Below are 19672 nucleotides of genomic sequence, written 5' to 3'. Positions count from 1 at the left end.
ATTCCCCAAAAGCATGGGATTGTAAATGTAGCAAGATAGGAATAATAATAATAAGAAGAAATAAAATAAGAAAGCCTGGAGACAAATTGAAACGTACTGAATTATTTTATTGCCCATGTGAAACACATGAAGAAATAAATAGTACAAACATAGAACCATGGAATTATTTAAGTCGGAAGGGAACCCTGAAGGCCAACAGACCCAATGCCCTGCAGTGAACAGGAACACCTACAGCTCCACCAGGTGCTCAGAGCCCCGTCCAGCCTGACCTTGAGTGTCTCCAGGGACGGGGCATCCACCACCTCTCTTGGCACTCTGTGCCTCATCACCCTTACTGTAAAAAAACTTTTTCCCTATATCCAGTATAAATCTCCCCTTTTAGTTTGAAACCATTTCCCTTGTCCTGTCACAGCAGACCCCGCTAGAGTCTCTCCCCATTTTTCTTACGGCCCCCTGCAGATACTGACAGGCCGCTCTCGGCTCTCCCCACAGCCTTCTCTTCTCCAGGCTGCACAGCCCCAGCTCTCCCAGCCCGTCCTCGTAGGAGAGGTGCCCCTTTCCTTCGGTCATTTTTGTGGCCCTCCTCAGGATGCGCTCCAACAGCTCCACATCCCTCCCGTGCTTAGGACTCCACATCCGGACGCAGTGCTGCAGGTGAGGTCCGTCAGCGCCGAGCACAGGGGCAGGATCGCCTCCCCGGTCACACAGCTAAGGACGCAGCCCACGACGCGTCGGCTTCCCGGGGCCCCGCCGGGCTGCGCGCAGCTCCGGGCGGCACCGCTCCCCGCTCCGCTGGTGGCACCTGGCCGCTCCCGGCGTCGCTCCCCTTCGTGCCGCGCCGCTGACCGCGGGGCTCCCCGCCCGCCCCCGGTCTCGCCCCCGGCGTCCCCCCGCCCGTCCCGCGTCCCCCGACGCCGGAGGGCCGCGTCCGGCCCCGCGCCCGGTACCTGGGGCAGCGCCTTTTCCCCCGCCGCCGTTCAAACGCGCTGCCGTAAAGCGCCGGTCTCCCCTGGCAACAAGGTTCCGGCCGAGCACTAGGTGTAGGAAGGTGATGTAAAAGTAAAACCACCCAGTGTCGTAAACCAGGTCCGGGGGGGAGGGGAGGGCGGGCGGGGGAGGGCGGGGGAGGAGGTGACTGGAGCATTTAGACACAAGCGAGAGGATCATGGCGGATGGCCCCAGGTGTAAGCGCAGGAAGCAGGCGAACCCGAGGCGCAACAACGGTCAGTGAGCGGCGGGGCGGCGGGCGGCGGGGCGGGCCGGAGGCCGCGGGCCGGGTCGGGCCGCCGGGAGCGCGGCGGGGGGGAGGTGGGGAGAAGTAGAAAGTAATTTCCCCGCCGCTCCCCGCCGGCAGCGGGCTCGCCCCGCACCGTTATATCCGCTACCTGGCGCCCTCCTCCGCCTAGCGGTGCCGCCCGGCCGGGACCGTTAGGCGCTGCCTCTCGCCTGCCCTGCCCGCAGCGGGACCGCGGCCCCGGGCAGCGCCGCGCCGTGCCGGGCGGGGAGCGCCGAGCGCCGGGGGAGCGCCCGGCCCCGGCAGCGCCAACTCCGAACTTGGTACCTGCGGGACCCCGGCGCGGGGGCGGGATCCGGCGCTGTGCCGCGCTCCGCGCTGCCCGAGCCCCGCGGTCCCCCCTCCCGGAGCGGCTCCTCGCCCCCGGTCGACGCTGGTTCGTTTAATTCCACTTTTTTTTTTATTTTTAATTCTTTTTATTTTTTTTTTTTTCTCCTCTGCCCTCGCTTTATTTACATTTCTTTTTCCGGGGGGCCCTGTTGCTGCCGCGGGGGGGCCGCCTTCCTGCCGCAGCCCCGCGCTCCCCGCAGCCGGGCCGGGTCGGGGGGGGGAGAACGGAGGGCGGCGAAGTTTGCTGCCTCTTTTACCCCCCCGGCGCGGTACCTGCCCGGCTCGGGCGGGGTGGCAGCGGCCCGGCCGGGGGCCCCGCTACTCCCTGCTACGTGACCACTGCTGCAGTCTATATAAGGAATTACATTTACATTTCAGACTTAAGTGTTGCTGTGGCTTTTCTTTTTTATTTTTTGGGGGATGCGTGTGTTACTTTAAGATGCGTGTTGAAGGTACACAGCCGGGGGAATAAACGCTCCAAACACCCACTCCGTACTTATTATCTGGAAAATAGAGAAGTAGTCGAGTTGTCGTTGCGGCTCTGTGTAATGGGGTGTGCAGCAGGAGGTTTTGTAACCTTCCTTGGCAATTTTGGGTTTTATGTGGCATTTCCTGTGCAGGGTCACAGATAGGAAGGCTCTCGCCCGCGATCCGAGATGTTTTCGTGCGCAGCGGACGCGCTCTGAAATGCACCAGAGGCACTGCTGGTGCCTCCTCTGCGATCCCAACCACGCTGGGCGTGAAGCGCCCATATGCCGTGGCGTCTCTGGGGCTGCCGGGCTCCTTGGGTCTCTTTGAACTCGAGGGAGGGGGCTCTTATTTTTGCTGTGTGCATTTTATAAGGAACATTTTTGTTTACACGATGGCATTAGTAATTTCTTGCACTGGTTTAAATATTTGTATTTCCCTCATGATTTGGCTCTGCAAAAGGTAAGTTTGGAAAGTGCTTCTCTCTTTACCTTATTTAAAATGTTGCTGATCAGAAAAAGGGGCTTTTCTTGCTGCTGACGACATGTGTGTGACATGTGAGCCTGAACCACCCAGCGTCTGTGCAGGAGCTGTAAACATGTTTACCTGAACAGGAAAGAAAATGGATTTTTCTCTTAGAGATCCACTGATACGGACAACGTGCTCTTAAAGCGTATCAACAGATGACTCGAGAGATTCTCTGGAAGCGTAGCTTTTGAAATCAGTGGGAAAAAAGATTCCTGATTGCTGCAGCAAATGGCAACTTGTGCAGGTAGAAAAAAAGATGGTGTTTAGTTTTCTCCTGCATGCATGTCAGCCCCCTCCTGCCTTCTGCTCTCGTTCTCCAGGGAGGGATTTATTTACCATGCTTGCTGTCAGTGTTTTTCCTTTGTGCTTAATATTAGAAAAACAGATTTGAGGCTGTTTAAGCACAAAACGTTTTCTCTGCAGTGTGTATTGCTCACAGAAAACAAAAGGTGTAGGAGATGTGGTGCTGTTCCAGGTATCTTTCATCTTCATCACTTTCGGACCTCAGAATTGCACCCTTTTTATGATGAAATGCCTTTGTATCTTTATCGAGTAGTTCTGCTGTGTAGAATATGTCTTGTTTTAGGCTGTTTCTGGTTCTTTTTTTTGAGGAATTAAAACCAACTTCAGTCATTGTGCACTGAAGCATCAGGATTGGTTAGATAATAGATTCTGGATAATAGAGATTTCTCAGCAGTGGGTTTATGTTTGACTTGCAAATGTTTACTAAAGAAAACAGCTAGACAAATGTTAACCCTTTAACCTTTGAAATAGGTGTGAGGCTTATTTTTTTCTTCTAGATCTTTAAATGCACTTTGCTCTTACAGATTAGTATCTCCTGTTAATCCAAACTTGATGTACAGGGGATGCTTCAGAAACAGTCTTGTTTCTAGTGTGCACTAAATCGATGCTGTGCTGTTCCAGTCACCTTTTTTTTCTTCCTTTTGCGCCAAGTGGGATGCTTATTAGAGGGAAGTCATGCTTTATATCCAATATGCCAATTAACAACACTGGGCTATGGCATCATTAGTGTACTTTAAATTTTCCTTCTGCTTATCTGTTAACGAACATAACCTAGCTATTCTCAAAATGTGAACTTTTGTTTCTTTTTGTCTCTGTGTTTGAGAGCCAGAACTTATGGCTGCCATCCTGATGCATTAACTGCTACTGAAAGACAGTCTGACCTGAATGGTAGAGCTGGTCCCTGTACTACCTTCTTTATTGACCACTATGGCAGATCAGAGCAGAAGAGCTGTCTGATTGGTGCTACCATTAAAGCCTTAAAGCAACAAGATCTGGCAGCTCTCAAACCTGAGGAAAACTATTCTGCGTCACTGTCCTTATTTCTGAGCACTACATGGAAACATCTGCTGCACTGAAGCAGTTAGTGAAGTGTTAAGATAACAGCAACGTTCTGATAAAGCAGGAACGTAGTGCTGGTTGGGAGTTTCTCTTCCTATCTACCTTCTCCCCTTTTTTTGGATAGAGAAAGTGGGAGGAGAAAAGAGGGATGGGATTTTGCCAGTCATCTGCACTGTCACGCTCGGCTAGTACTGTGCGCACTTCATAAATTCAACATCAGCAAAAGTTTTTTTGTTTTTATTCTATTATGAATGGGCTTGCAGGATCAGATTAGTTGCTTTCTCAGCATTTCTATTATATGTTATGATTGTCTTAATTCCTATTAAAAAGCAAAACTAAAAATACTACATCTTGTTCTTCAGCATTACTGAGAAAAGTAAAACCTTTGGAGCATCCCTTACTAGACACTGTAAAAAGATGTCATCAACTTTTCGTGTTGTACTAAAACCACTGTAAATGTACCTTCAGTTCTTCACATGCATTTTCAGCAGTAAAAAGAAAGATAGGTGGAACTGAGTAAATTCTGTATGCTGATGGGTGGATGTGAGGAGAAGGCACGAGGCAGGGTTTTTGTTTGTTTTCTCTCTCCCTCTTGGTAACAGTAAGTTAATAAAATGTTGTGTAGGCTGATTTGTTAGAGTGCTGTTTTTGGTTGCTTTACAGTTCAATTTTTTTTTCCTCTTACCTTCTATTATATAATCACATCATAATTTTTTTTTTTTCTCTTTATGAAGCTGCTGTGTGCAAGAAGCCCTTCAGTGCCTTTGGATAAGCTAGAAGCACGGTGTGTTTCTGCTCACTGCAAGGTGACAGCTGCTGGCTGGGTGTCAGGTCTCCGTGACACTGGGGATGCAGCACTCCTTGCCGTGCCTTGCTTCTCTTGCCCCCTCACTCCAGCATTAATTTAAATTAGCGTTTGGAGAGTTGAGGAATGCAGCCCAAGTTAAAATTCCAAGCACAGTGAACAGTTCTATATGGACAACTGAATTAACTTTGAAACAAAGGAAGTCTTCTCTCATATGAACCAATAATAGTTCTGTTTTAATTTTAGCTACTGAAATATAAGGGAATGCATTTAAAAGTGTTGTAATCTTTTCATTTTTCTCTCAGTGCTTGTTATTCCAATGGTTGTGAAGCAGTGTTTTAAGATCAGCTACCTGAAACAGGTTTGTTTTCTAAGGTGATTAGCTGTCTGAAACACTTTTCCTTGCTTACGGGACTGTGGTAAATATCTTGCTGAAGCAGCAGATGAAAAGCAGTAAGTGGATGAAATTTTCAGCTGGGGCATGGCCTTACAAATCATAGATCATCCAGATAAGTTTTTCAGTTAAGTCTGAGGATTTGGCTCGTGAATTCAGCTAACGTGTGCTTGGAAAGCCTCATCCTGTAGCAGACACTCCTCCTGCTGAGTCTTCCTGCTGCCTGCCCTGGGCCTGTGACCAGCCATTGCTGTCAGCAGCCCTGCGCGGGGTTTAGGCCTCGGCCCTGGGCCTGTACTGGGTCCATTGCTGTCAGCAGCGCTGCACTGGGGTTGGGCCTCAGCCCTGGGCCTGTAACAGGGCTGTTGCTGTCAATAGTGCTGCTCTGCCGTTGGGCCTTGGCTGTGTCACCGAGCTCTTATCCTGACAGTGCAGAGAGAGATGAGTTCTGTAGGCTCTGCCTCCTATCCAACTGCAAGCAAGGGGCTGTTTGAGTCCTGTAGCTTATTACTGAAGTTTTACAGTGTAGGGTAGAGGAAGAGAGAGGCAGGAGTAACTTAAAGTGAAAATACCTGTGTGATGCCTTTCCTCATGTGGCAACATGGTTTTTGTAGGGTTTAAAATGCTAGTGAGGAATGGTAAGGATTTCTGATGTGCATGGAACTGTATTACTGTGTTTAAGAAGTAAAGCCTGGTTCTGTGAAGCTTGGGTTGTGCTTTTATAACTTTTTTTTTTTTTTTTTTTTTTTTTTTTTTTTTTGAGCAATTGCTCTCTAGGACAGGGAAACCTGCTAGATCTATGCTTTGTAGCCAAATGGCTCTGAAGGAGATGTGCTTCTAAACTAAGCCGTTATTTACCAAAAATGTGAATTTGCTGTCTTTAACTCAGCTGTTTATAGTCACTTCTAAAGATCTAGCAAATTGATGTTGCAAGTGGATGAGTGTGTGATATGCTTTGACTGTGAAGCCAATACTTAGCACTGCGTGCTGCATCTGTGGGTGTCTGAGAGATTGTACCTGTGATGGTTTTTAACCTCCTATTTTGTACTTGTGTGTAATCCAAACCAAATTCTTGCTTTATGTAGACTTTTGTACCAATTTGCCAAATCGGTTCTGGATGAACATTAAGTGTTTGATATCAAAGAGGACAGCCAAATTCCTGAAGCTATGTTCCTACTTATGTTTTTGAAAAGGATCTTCCCAGTTATGGCAGAGCAGCAGGATCTGGCTTGCAGCTATGGTCTCAAAAACATTGGTGCTTCATTTTGGCAGCTACAAGAGGGCTGTTCTTTTTAAGAACGAAAGTCTCAAGTGACTTACCCAAGGTCACACAGGAAGTCTATGGCAAGACTGCATCTCGTCCATTTGTAATCCTTGGGGCTACACTTGCATGTGGTTTGATCTAGAGATTTACCATTTAGCAGTTATTACTTTCAGTTTAAGTATTTAAACTTTTTTTTATATTTATTCTGCTGAAATGCTTGTACTTTATATGAACAAGAGACAATGTGCAATACTCCCTATAGTTATTGTAAAGCGATATTATGAGATATCAACATAGATTACGAAACTTCACTAATGATGTGCTAGAGAATTAGAATTCTTATTTTGAATGTTTTGGCTGCTTTTTTTTTTTTTGTATTCTTAATTTGAGTTCAAGGATGTGCAAGTGGACAAATGTAGAACTAAACAGGGGAAGTTAACTTAAGACCTATGCTGTTAAAATCAGAATCCCTGCTCTGATGTGTGGGGTGTTCAGAAGGCTGCTTTCTGGAAGGTTAACATCTGGGCTGACAACTTGTCCAGATTCTGGTTTTGTTGGGGCAAAACAGAGATGACTAACAGAGTCTCAGCATATGACTGTTATTTCTAACATTTTTAAATGTTTTTTTTTTTTTTTTTAATGTTTTTTAAGCATAATTTCTCCTTAATATAAGTTTCCCGCCAAGGCACCTAAATGTCAGACTTTAGAAGCCTATTTGCTAGACCAAACCCATGCCAAGTCTGAGTTTCCCACTGCAGCAGGTGGTTGCAGGGATTGCTGCCACCAAGCAGAGGAGCATTGAGAGAGGCTTGTGTAGGGCTTGCTTGCTGCCCAAGGAGCTTGTGGGGGAAGCAATTGGGTGGGCTGCAGTCTTACCAGAACGTGCTGTGTGGTAAGGAGGGGTGGTGGAGCAGGGAGGGGTGTAGTCTAATTTGTACTTTAAGGTCTGGTGCCTCGTGTCTGACACCATGGTGGCCTTTCAGGGAGACATGAATGTGGGTCTGGGTACTGGCTGGCTGAAGCAGGGAATCACAGTGCAAAACAGCTTTGACATCAACCGACCAGACTGTGCACTGAAACACTGGAGTTATTGGCAGATTCATGTTGGGGTACTTACATGTTTGTTTTTTATGCTTTCTGCTCCAGTGTTAGATTAACAAGTGTGGTGTTTATTTCCTTTTTTTTAATCTCTCTAAGCTGTTGCCTGTGATATAGTCAATTTCTTGTGCTAACTATCAAAGGCACAAGTATTTCTTATGGATCTTGGTTTGCTTTTCTGTCTGTCTGGTGACTTATTTTAAAGTTATTGTAAAGAGTAACAAGTTGATATTTAAACTATTCAGCTATAGCTTTTAATCTTTGCTTGCCTTCCTCTTGTGAAGACAGAGTGGGCTTATTTTAAGCTCTTCTCTTCTGAGGAGTAATAAATTATGACTTAATAATTTATTTGGCTCTTTTTTTGTGTAGATCAGAAAAAGTCCTGTGTTGACAGTTCAGGAGAATACAAGCACACTCAAGAGTGAGGCTTGTAAAATACTGACCACGGTGAAACACAGCATGGCTTTACAAATCTGTTTCAGTATTATCGAGAAATGATGGTGTCTTCGTCACCACCGTGTAAATGCCTTTCAGGTAGTAAAAATAAATGTATGAAGTCTTCTCAGTAACTGTGTCTGTACATCCGATTTCTTGTGCAAATGTCTTGCATGACAGCTTCCTTTCACATCCTGGGAGGGTAGGTGGTAGAGCAGAAAGAAGAAACCTGTTAAGGTTGGATCTTTACATATGGAGCAGCTGGGCAGTGATTCAAATGTTTCAGTTGGTTAGTGCTAAACATGTTAACCAGGGTCCTTTACGCTTGCAAGTTTGTCCCCTGAGGAAACCGTAACAGAGTTGGGGTTTTTTGTGTTTTTTGTTTTGTTTTTTTTTTTTTTTAAGGAAACTTTATCTCTTGTTGAGCTAGTTTATGATACCATTACCGAAATGTAACGTTATCTTTTTACTTTGTTTTTTTTTTTTAAAGAGCAACAGAAATTAACTAAAAATATGCTTTCTTGTCTTTGGGATGTCAATGCTATTTGAAAGCAGCCTGCTTCAGCTTGCTCTTTTTCAGCTGTCATTCCCAGCTGCCACAATTTCTTAATGTGAGGACTTTACTCCTGTTGTTGCAAAGCAGTCTGGTTAACAACTGCTGTCACCCGGAGGTGAAAAACCTGAGAACTGGCATCCCTTATTTTCATTACAAATGCTTGTTGTTTGGTAGTATCTCCCTTGTTCCTTGGGCTTGTTGTCACCATTTATCCTATTTTTAGATAATTATGTAGAGCAGATGAGCACCTGTAATGAATGATTCTTCTGGATCTGTTCAGAGTTTCAGTCATGAAAGAATGGGAAAAAAAAATTAAAAAATTCTGTTCTGTGCTGAGATGACGTTCCATCCTATCCAGTTAGGGTGTCCAGATGCAAATGTCAGTCCTTGAGTAGAAATACTCATGAAACTACTTTAAGCACTAAGGAGCTCATGATTTTGTCATGAGAGAATGGTGTAAAGTGTATCAGGAGAAAAAGAAACAACTCAAACTGCCTCTCAAGTACATATTTTAAACGTGTTCTGGATTTGATGCAGATATCCTCTCTTCCCATGGGCCTTTGTGGCTTCTTTCTCTTTTCTTGAGTCCAGTATAGGAGCTACACTGGAGGAGCCATCAAGAGTGCCAGAGGCAAATGCATTCTAACGCTGGCTCTGCGTCATGCTCCTGAGAGACATCCATGGGCAAAACTTGAAATAAAGGGGTTAAGAATCTGATATGGTTGGGGATTTTTACTTACAAACCAGTCTGCCTGGCCTTATTAGGATCAAATACTACTTGGGTCAGTGATGCTAGATAGTACCTTCAGTTACTGTGATATGAAACATTTTCATTATTTCAGCCAACATTCTTATTCTGACAGACAACTGACAGATACTGAAGGCAATTTTCTGTTTTGTAGAGACATCTGTCTGCAGAGCATCTATGGGAGAAAGCAAAATAAAATTACAAAACATCACAAATGTGGCATGATTGGAAAAGGCCTGGGGAAATCTATTCTGTCTGAAAAAGTGTGAGCTAAAGAACAGCAAATAATACCTTAATTACAGGGCTTACGCTGCTATTTCCTAAACTGATGTCTTTGACCTAAAAATTGAGTTTTCTTGTTTGTTTCTAACAACTCCCCTCACTGCCAGTATGTAACGTTAAGAGGAAAAATCCCTGAAAACATGAGGGAGATGAGGTGTCTCTTTTTTCATACCTGCACGTGTATTTGACCAGTTTTTTTTTCTCAGCATTTTGAAGATTTTTGCCTTGTCCTTTCAGGCATACATTGAATTTTTCTTCTTCCAACATCCTGTTCCATCTTATTTTGCTTAAGATCCAGAATGACATATAGTGTCAGTCCAGTCAAGTTCTAGACTGGAAAAGGAGATAGGATTCAGGATCTGTACCATGTCTACTCTCCTATTTTGCATGTCTTTGCTTTGTTTCTAGTATTTACCAAGTAACTGTTGGGAATGCAAGCTGTGTACTAGTGGGTTTGTTCTTAGAGTAGTGTTTTCAGGATGGACCTTGGTACTGTTAGCTCCTCAAGGGGCATGAGGTGGTGAGCAAGGACTTTGAAGCAGATTTGGCGTTGTAATGACTGGCTTCCTTCCCTGCTGCTGTCCCTTCCCCTTCCTTGCAAGGCATTTTCATTTGAAAGCAAAGGTGTGGTCATCAGGCATATCTGCTCTCAACTTCCAGTAATTTTTAGCTCGCTGTGGAACTAGACCATAATTACATATGCAAATACAATATATTTTTTTATTATTCTTACCTTGTACATGTGGGAGAGAAAGATAAGATTGCAGCTTACCACCAGGGATGAAGGTGCTGCAGAAGTAAGGAAGTTCCATTCCCTGGGGCTTGCCCAGTGCAGGGGTTCAGAGCTTCTTTGACTCAAAGGCAACAAGGAAACTCCATTCTGACAGACCTATCCTTTAGACAGGAGCACTTTGGGTCACTTGTATTATCAATGTTTTGATACATTCTAGCTGTTCTGAGTGCTGAGAGTGAATTTGTTTGCAATAGGAATTGCTTTTTACATTCATATGTACATTATATCCAATACCTTAATCTATTAGTCTGGCTTGAATGCTCCCTGGAGTAACACAAGGTAAATTCAGCAATGATACTATAAAGCACGGAGACTAATCAGTGGAAAAGACTGTTCTGACAACTTATGCTTTTTTGTGATAAGTCTTATCTTGTGCTTCTTGCAGATTTTAAAGTTCACTGACATACTGTATTACTAAAACTTCCAATATGTTTCTAACTAATACTAGAGTTAAGCTGGAATCAGTTAATATATTGTAGTCAACATTCTGGGAGCCCAAGGTGGAAAAAATTAAATAGAAACAAGAAGCAACATGAATTGGTAGTTGTAGCATGGGAAAGAAGGATTGTTCCCTGACAAAATGCAGTGTAATGTGCCATAGTTCTCCATGTTTCACCACATGTGATAAAGCATACGTTCAGACATCAGTCTGCATAGCTGGGAAGAATGAACCAGATTGATACCTGAGTTTGTAACCAACTAAGGCTAGCAGCAGACTCTGTGAGCTAAGCTAGTTCACATAAGCACGAGAACTTTAGCTTTCAAATCATAAAGTATATGAGTAAAGCTAGTTGAGCAAACCTCTGTTGCATGTTGAGATCTTTATGATCCTGACAATTCTTACAAGGTTTGATACAAACTGTCATCTGTAGAGCTGATGCTCCAGAAGTATTCCAGTATTCCTTCTACCAATGAATGCTACCTTTGATTCTGCTGGATGCATCCCTTCAAAAAGGAGAAGAGAGCGGGGCTCTGAAGAACGCTATCAGATATGAGTGTTTGCTTCATCTTGGTATGAAATGGCAAGTCTTCTCCTTTACTTTAAAAGGGGAAAAAAAAAAACAAACCAAAAACAACAACAAAAAAAGCCAAACAGCTGTTTGGTATGCAAAAACAAAGGTAGTGAAATTATATGCTTGTGCATGTAAAAGTTTGGATGCAGGGAGATTTACCATTATTTTAAATAAGTTGAGTTATTTTTCAAGCAGGTAAGAAAACAGAAGTGGTAAAATTGAAGACTTGTCAAATTTCTTGTTCTAGTCGTTTACTATTGCTTATATATGGCACTTCTTTAATCTTCCTAATTATAACCGGTATTTGTAAGCATGCTGAAGTTGCTGTAAAGCAAATCCTTGGAATAAAGATATTTGTGACTTTTCAAGTTAAGATGCACTTCCATGTTTGGGCCTTGATGCCTCTTAAGAGACTTCTTCAACTGTTTTTGCTGTCTCCCCAGCCCATCTGTCTTTAAAGAACTCGTGCATCTTCATCCAACCACAGCAGCAGTCCAGTGTCTGTTCTGTTGGTCCTGGAGTCTGCCGTCGAAGTATTTTGCAGCTGAAGTGCGCGTGCGCAGCCGTGTGTGCTGTTTTCCTGCCCTTCCTTTTGTCTGTCAAGCTCCTGGCTGATAGCAGATTAGCCATCTGAATGCGGGCAGCAAAGAGTAATAGGCTGCACAGAATGCCTGGGGCTGCTTGCGTACAATAAAATGAGTCCATTAGAAAGCAAAAAATGACAAGGCTGCCATGGAGGATATCTGTACTGGGGAGATGGAGAGAGAATAGCCTTTGGTTTATGATCATGTTAACGGGTGTAAAATAAACTTAATTTTTTCCAGCTGTCAAAAGTATTCCTAGGTGTTTTACAGACTGGTGCTGAAGATTCTTCCAGCAGGAAAATACTGATGAGCAAGTAGACGATGTACTGCGTGGTGCGTACACGTGGGGGAAGGCTGGCTGTAGCAGCGTGACAGTTCAGTTTCATTTTCACTGTGCAGGTGTCTTCCTTCTCCTTTCTTGTTAATCTTAGCTTTTAGTGTTTTGATTAGTTACAGATTATCTAATCTGCCCTGCAGAAGTGTGTTAAGTTTAAGTCTTCTGGAAGATGTGCTAATACAGATTTGAAGGAAACTGGGCTGGCTGAGACAGAGGGAATCCAGATGTTGGAGGAGGATGTAAGCAATAAAACTGTAGAGAGTTGGAGAGAGCAGAGGCACAAGTCTGTGTGCAGGAGCACAGTAGCATGAAAAATAGGTAGGAATCCTATCAGGGTTTTGACAGCTACACTTACCTGCTCTGAGAATCTGCTGTTGAAGTAAATGATGTCTTTTCTACAGTTTGCTGTATGCATAAGCTGTAGTGGCTGCAGTTGGCCTCCTAACTTCCAAATACAATTTTCAAGAAGACTTTCTGGATGCTATGATGTGCAAGCTCTAAAAGGTGCTCTACGTTTTAAAAAAAAAAAAAGTGTACTGCTTTCTTTTTTTTTTTTTTTTCCATTCTGAGCAATTAAGGAAGATTCTCTGCTTTGAATAAAAGGACAAATTCATGGGAATGTGAACTGCCAAACTAACTGGCAAACTAACAAAAATAATTCAGCATGTGGAACATAGAACAACTGTTAAAACAGGAAAAACTTGTCCTTAAATTCTGAAGTTTTTAAGACCTCTCTCTGACTTTTTTTTTTCAGTCTGTCTTGCTTGTTGGCCTCTTTTCAGCATGTCACTGTGCACGCAACCTGGAAATACATACTTCTAGCAACAAATGAGCAAGTTATAATTTGTGTTCCCATTTAATACTAGTTACTTTGTGTTACTTTCTGTGTTCTGCCAGCTTCTGCCCAATCTCCCTGCAACTGTTCTGGATGTATATTCGGCAGACTGTGTCCTTTGGAAAAACTTCACAAACTTAGGGTAAATTTAAAAGTGATTATTCCACAGCAGCATTAGTTTGCATAAAATACTTTATTTCACAATTCAAAATCATTTCTAGAGTCATGTGTGCTTCTTGTAGCACTGTGTGCTCTTGCTCTAGCTGCTTATGAAGGAAGCTGGAGTTGAAACAAAAGCTTAGTTATCTATCTCTAACGTTGGATAGTCTGTAGATGGAGACAGCTACAATAAATTCCAGGCCAGTTTGTTCAGAGGAGATCTGCAGGGTTTCTCCTCTGCGTGTCCCTGCGACTGCTGTGGCGGGTGGGGGGCTGTGAAGTTCTTGTCCCCTGTGCACTGAGAAGTGGTTGCTGGTGGTGATACTGGCTTTTCAGTTACAATACAGGAGTGGTCTCTGTTACAGGGGACTGAGATAACTATGTATCTTGTAAATCCTCCGGCATCTGTGATTTAGTTGGCGTTACTGAAAGCAGTATTGTGCATAAATGCAACTTCCCACATGCATTAATGAATATGAATGGAAACTCTAGAACTGTTTTTGTCTTTCAAAATTGTATGTCTAACTGGGAAAGGTATTGCTGCCTTGGGCTGATCTGGCCTGACACAGCTGTGACACTGAGCTGTGTCAGCTTTTCAGGACAGATTTGGGAAAGTTACAGAATACTGGAGACAACAGTAAAGCAGTTGAAAGCTGAACTTAGTCACATGGAGAAGTAGGAAATATGGTTCTTGTTGTCCAAAAGGTATTTAGGTTATAGAAAAAGAAGTTACTCCTTTGGTAGATAGTTTAACCCCAGTTCCCTAGTATTTAGGCTGCAACAGTAGACTAATTGGTTAAAGTACTGTCTATGAAAACTGATGTGTATGGAAGGATCTGTTTAATAAACCTCTTCATGCTAAATTATTCAAGGCATTTCAAAAGTTTTGTGATAGGCTTTACATAGGGTGGGGGGAACACTTGTCATCTTGTTCCTTAGTGTTGTGCCCTTAATGTGCAGTAAGTGATACGGTGTGTCAGGCTGTCTGGCCAAGCTGCGGATCACTGCCAAATGTCCCTTTCAGATGTTCACTGCAGCGAGGAGTGTTTGAGAGACTTAGCTGGGTCTGTACCTGCTAGTTGGCAATAAGCACTTGTACAACCTCACCTGCACTAATCAAGTTTTTCAAAAAGCAGTGCTAGAATAAAGTCCTAGCACACACCACGTATTTCTTCATGTGAGTTTTGTTCTGAGTGTTTTCTTTTTTTTTTTCCCCCATTAAAAGCATTCTTACTGTTACAGACTTTCATACCTTGCTATTTTGCATTCCACTTCTGTATGTGAAATCCCGGTGGCCAACCCTTGCCTTTCCTACTGACAAAAGTACTGCTGTTAACACATAGAAACTCAGGTTTTATGATTATGTGCTGTTGGCAAATTTGCTGAGGCAAATGTCCTGGCTGGTTGAACTGTTGTATGTGTTCTTTGTAGGTAGCTGTACTGGCAGGTGTCATTTGGAGTTGAATGTGGACTATGACTGATGTAGATCAATTTTTCCTAGGTTTTAGGTGTTCTGTACTCCTCTGATAAAAGCTTTTTAGGTTGCTCCAAAAATAATGCCTCTTATTTATTTCTATGGGAATGACAACAGACACAAAGAGCAAATTAATGTTGTTAGACAGAGCAAATTTTCAGCCACAGAATGCTATCTTACAACATATGCATGCGGCAGGGGGTTGGAGATTTATGATCCTTGAGGTCCCTTCCAACCCTGGCCATTCTGTGAAGACAGATATCACTATTAGTTGTGTGGTGTTTTTTTTTTTTTTTTTTTTTTTTGCCAGCAGTGGGGGGGAAAAAAGAGACTGCATGCAGTGCTTGTATTTAAAAGCAAAACAACAAAAAAACTGCACCAGTGGAGGTTGCCATTGCTGAAATGTACCACCAAGCACCTTGCCTTGCTCATGTCTGCTGGTTGGTCTCCACCAGTGTTCACTGAGCTTTGATTAATGCCAAGGAGTGTTATTTTCTCCTCATAGAGGAATTCAGTTTCACACTTCTGCTTCATATGCACTTCCAGGTCTGATGTCATTTTGTCAGACTATCCCTCTGCTGGCATCTGTCGCACAGTAACAACATGGAACAGAATATTGGCGGGAAGGTCCAACCTCTACTACCATACCACCAACACCTGACTGATGTTGTGGGCCAACATAATAAAATTGGGGGCATTACTTTTGGAGCAACCCTTGTAAAATAGTGTTTTTTTTTTTTGTTTTTTTTTTTAATCTTTTTTGCTATATAGTAATGAGATCTTGGGAGCTAGTTCTTACACAGAAGGAAAACGCTTATTTCCTAGTGGGCTTGTTCTTTGTTGAGCTCCACTGGGCTGGGAATGACTGAAATTCCAGCCTGCTTATTGTTACTTCCAATGTCAGTATTCAGATGCACTACTTAAAATTTCCTTGTGATCCAATTACTCAAGTCTTTATGCTGTGAAATAGATGCGTTAATGTTTTGTCTTTGGTACCTCTACAAAAGAGTGAGGAGCATCACTGGTGTCTGTGTTTGTAGGTTTAGAACAGACATGTAGTAAATACAGAGGTAAAGCTGTCACTAACACTGGGTGGAGTGCAGTGGCACTTCTTGGATGGGTCATCTGCTTCTGAACACTAGTCCACAGGTCCCAGATCTGATTAAGATACGAGTTACTCTTCTACCTTTTCATTAAATGTTCATTCCAGACATTTTTTTGGCTCTAAAACTTCTATTCAAAATTGCATTTTTGGGAAATCAGATCCCTTTTGTCTTCAGTGAAGCTAGAGGTTTGAATGTAAGCATACAACCTATTTCAGCACTGTGAGGCTCATGCAACACCCCTGGATGTATCTTGCATCTAGCTTATTTAAACTGAAGTGCCCACTTCTCTTCAGACTCATAGATTGAGAATCTGTATCTCTTTTATTCCTGAAAGGTCTTCTGCTTTGGTTGAGATACTGATTTGTTTGGTTGTTTTTATCATCTAACTGATATTCTTTGTTTCTGCTTCTTCTGTTTGTCTTAGGGCCTGTGTGAGTCCCAGTAGCTCCAGTTTGGTGGGATTTCTGTTCTGTGTGTAGAAAGATGATTTTCTTGAATGTGATCCAGATGAACATGAAGCTTTCACATTTTTATCCTATAGCAATGGTTCTTATGCGAAGCTAAAGACTGCTACGTGTGGTTTTGATGTCTCGTGCTGTTTTATCCAGGTGACCAAGAACTCGAATAAATTAATTATCTAGTGCTCTCTATCCATCAGCCACGAGTTCTGGTAACTTAAGTCATAGTGTGCTGTTTTGCCAGGAAGATGCTTCCTGCTAATGAGGCCATCCTGGGGTTTGCCAGGAGACAGTCTGCTCTGAAGCTGAGGTGGCTGCTGCCAGATGCAGTCAGAAATGTGAGCCTCCAGGCTTGGTTCACTTTCTGAGCATTTGTTTGCGTCATTTTAGGCAGTAGAGGAAATCCAAATCCACATCACCTACAGTTGTTGCCCTAAAAACATGTAGTTTGTGTTCTTGCACATGTGTCGTGGAGGTCTGTCTGAGATCTAAAGGTATCACAAATGGTTGTTCTAGCAGCTTATTATGGGTCTCCTTAATGTCTGTGGGAGCAAAATACTTGTCAGCTGCAGCTATGCAAAAAGTCCATGAATTATGGAAATGCTGTGAAGGGAACTTTTCTGTATACAAACTAACTTATCCTTAAAATCTTTTTTCATGCTGGACTGGAAGAGAGCTTTAAGATACACAGAGCTACAGTACATTTTGATCCCTTTTTTTTTTTTTTTTTTTCCCTCTGCTTCTCTCTCAAGGCTATTTCAGGAAAAAAGTGGGGGGGAGGGGAGGGAACACAACAGAAAACAAGGGAACAAAGCTTTTGAGCTTAAATAAAGCTTATGATCTATCTGCTGTAGTAATAGGTGGTTTAGATTTCTTGAAACAATTCATGTAGTCTGCAAGACTTATGTGAATTCTGCAGCATGCTTCAATACTTGGTACATTGTAGCCAGGAACCCTTTATTTAACTTGCAAAGACTGAAATGTAATCCACAGCAGACCAGTTTGTACTGCATCAAAACAAGGAGTGTCAGACTGTTTCAGAAGACACTTGTCACCTCCAGAATTTTTTAGATTCATTCATTGCACTTAGATTTCTTTCTACTCATAAGGTTAGTCTGGAAAACCACACAGAAAAAACATCTTGATATTCCTGCCTCAGATGCTATTTGTGATGTCTAATCAATATTTCTGATGCTATTTTGCATTAAATCTTACTTCTCTGTACCTCCCTGATTCTTAAACCATCTTGCAGCCTTCATACTCTCCTGCAGAACTCAGAATATTTAATACTAGTCAGCCACTACATCAACAAGATGAATCTGTTCACTTGCACAGCATGATAGAATAGGAGGGGTTTTCATAATGTCCCGAACTTGATCTGGCAGTCATTAGAAAAGCCACGTGCTTTGTTCTCACCGGGGGGACGGAAGGGATTTGGGGAGATATGAGGCCTGTCTTGCCTTATGATGTCTGTGTTGTCATCCCAGTAGCATCATGTAAGTAAGGACCAGACTTTATTAGTCTCCTGTTTCAGGCTTTTTAGAAGTGTGTCCTTCTATTTTTATTGTCTTTCTCTGTTTTTTCAGCAAGTGTGATGCTCGTGGAAAGCCTGTTACACACAGGTTTCCATTTAGGTGTGAGAGCCCTGGAACAAAATAATCCATTTTAAGATTTCATAAATTTCTATTTAAATCGGCTTCCTATTCATGGAAAAGGGTGTAGATGAAGTCTTATTGGATGTCTAGATGTTCATGAGGATCTATTTCCTTAGTAAAAAGAGAATGCAAGCTTTGTGCTTCCTTGAGTTTGCTTTTCCTCATTTGGCAAAAAGAGGAAGGTTATGTGTTCTGCCCAAAGATTATTGAAATTGATGCTTGAGTGTATGAGCTAAAGGAATGTAATGCAACGTTCATCTCAGCTAATGGAGCACATCCTGCTAAACACTTGCTGTCCTGCCATTTCCATCAGAGGCAGCTGGCTGTGGGTTCTGTGTGAGGTGCTACCAAATCCTGTGCCTTTGGAAACCTCAAGATTCAGAGCCTTCCTTTTGGCAGATGCACTTCATGCCTCAGCATGGGGCTAAGGGTAGTAGTAGGGGACATTGCACTTCAACATCTGGCATCATTCAAATCTAGGGAATTTTGGGTTGCTAACGAAGTCAGAAACCGTCTGTTTGCCAACTATGGCAAACCAGCTTCCTTATGTGAAACACCTTCTGTGTTAGAGAGGTTTGACATTATCTCAGGTAAAGAAATCTCATGATACTGTGCGTTGCCATGGGCAGACTGTTATATGTAATGCAAAAAGGCATTTATTTTTTTAAAGAAAGCACTGCCTCAGAAACTGTTTCTTAGGTAGCAGAACTCTTCATGTGTAGTACAAATAATCTGTTTGCTCTGCTGTGACGTGTTTTGGAGTGAGTCTTGCAGCTTTCTCAATCACCAGCTCAGAGCCTAGAGCATGCTTCACAAAAGCTTTGAAAGAATACATTTGTTTTCCTGCACTGTTGTTTCTCAGCAGGTTTTCAGTTGCCACTGCCCCATTCCTGTTAGCCCTGAAGCTGTCCAGCTTGCTACTGTTGAAGCTTACTTTCTAACTTATATCTTTAAATACCCATAATGAATGCTCAAAGACTCTGATACTTGATTAAACTGAGAAAATCAATGAGAAGTTATTAATTAGAACTTCTTGTGCTCTCTGGTTAAGTAATGTAAATGTGACTTTTTAAAATATTTTAATCAGCTGATCAATTTCTAATTAGGTTGAAAAAACAACAGCACAATGACAGAAAGCCAGAGCTTTTTGTAAAGGGGAAACCTTGTAAGTGCTTTGTTCAGACCTTCTTTCTAATAATAATGATAATTCAATATTCTGCAGATTAATTACATGATCTGACAACAGGAATCTGGCTGAAAAATGAAAACCACTCTTCTCTTCTGGAGAATGTTGTGGAGATGAGGTGGTGCCTGTTGTGGTGTTTAAATCTTTGATAAGAAACCATATCGTCTGTAAACTAAGCTTTGCTAAACATGCTATGAAATATTCTTGGCTGGCACAAACTGTATGTCAGCGTCTGTTGCAGTGGGGGTTTAAACTAGTTCATTTTAAACCTTAGCAAGCAGCAGCTGAAATACTGCTAAATGACCTTTGACATAGGGACCCGTGAAGGCCCCAAGTATGATTTCACTTTCCCCACGTTCTTTGTGAATCTGAATGCTTGTCAAATCAGATGTGTGTTTAGACCTTTTCACTGAATGTGCTTGGAGGGGAAGAACAAAGCCTGGGGTCAACTTGGCGTAATCCCTGCGTTTATCTTTATTCTATTATAGTGGCTTGTGGGGGATGGAGT

The 19672-nt window shown here is 42.8% G+C and overlaps 1 protein-coding gene across 2 annotated transcripts in view; it reads left to right on the top strand.

Annotated features, from left to right (window-relative positions):
* The first annotated feature begins 1119 nt into the window (after positions 1-1119).
* Positions 1120-19672, top strand: part of ZEB1 (zinc finger E-box binding homeobox 1) — a 102841-nt gene continuing 84288 nt past the window's right edge. The window contains exon 1 of one of the 2 annotated variants that reach the window (XM_048952282.1): positions 1120-1223. In XM_048952282.1, the coding sequence (XP_048808239.1) occupies positions 1166-1223 (58 nt within the window). In that variant the 5' untranslated portion in view covers positions 1120-1165. Of the gene's footprint in view, positions 1224-1541; positions 1671-19672 lie in introns of those variants that run through there. The other variant, XM_048952284.1, reaches the window with a different exon arrangement.

This window comes from Lagopus muta, chromosome 7 (genome assembly GCF_023343835.1).
Source record: "Lagopus muta isolate bLagMut1 chromosome 7, bLagMut1 primary, whole genome shotgun sequence".
NCBI classification, from domain to species: domain Eukaryota; kingdom Metazoa; phylum Chordata; class Aves; order Galliformes; family Phasianidae; genus Lagopus; species Lagopus muta.
The sequence above is the reverse complement of the archived record's forward strand: the minus strand, read 5'-3'. Positions and strand labels throughout refer to the sequence as shown.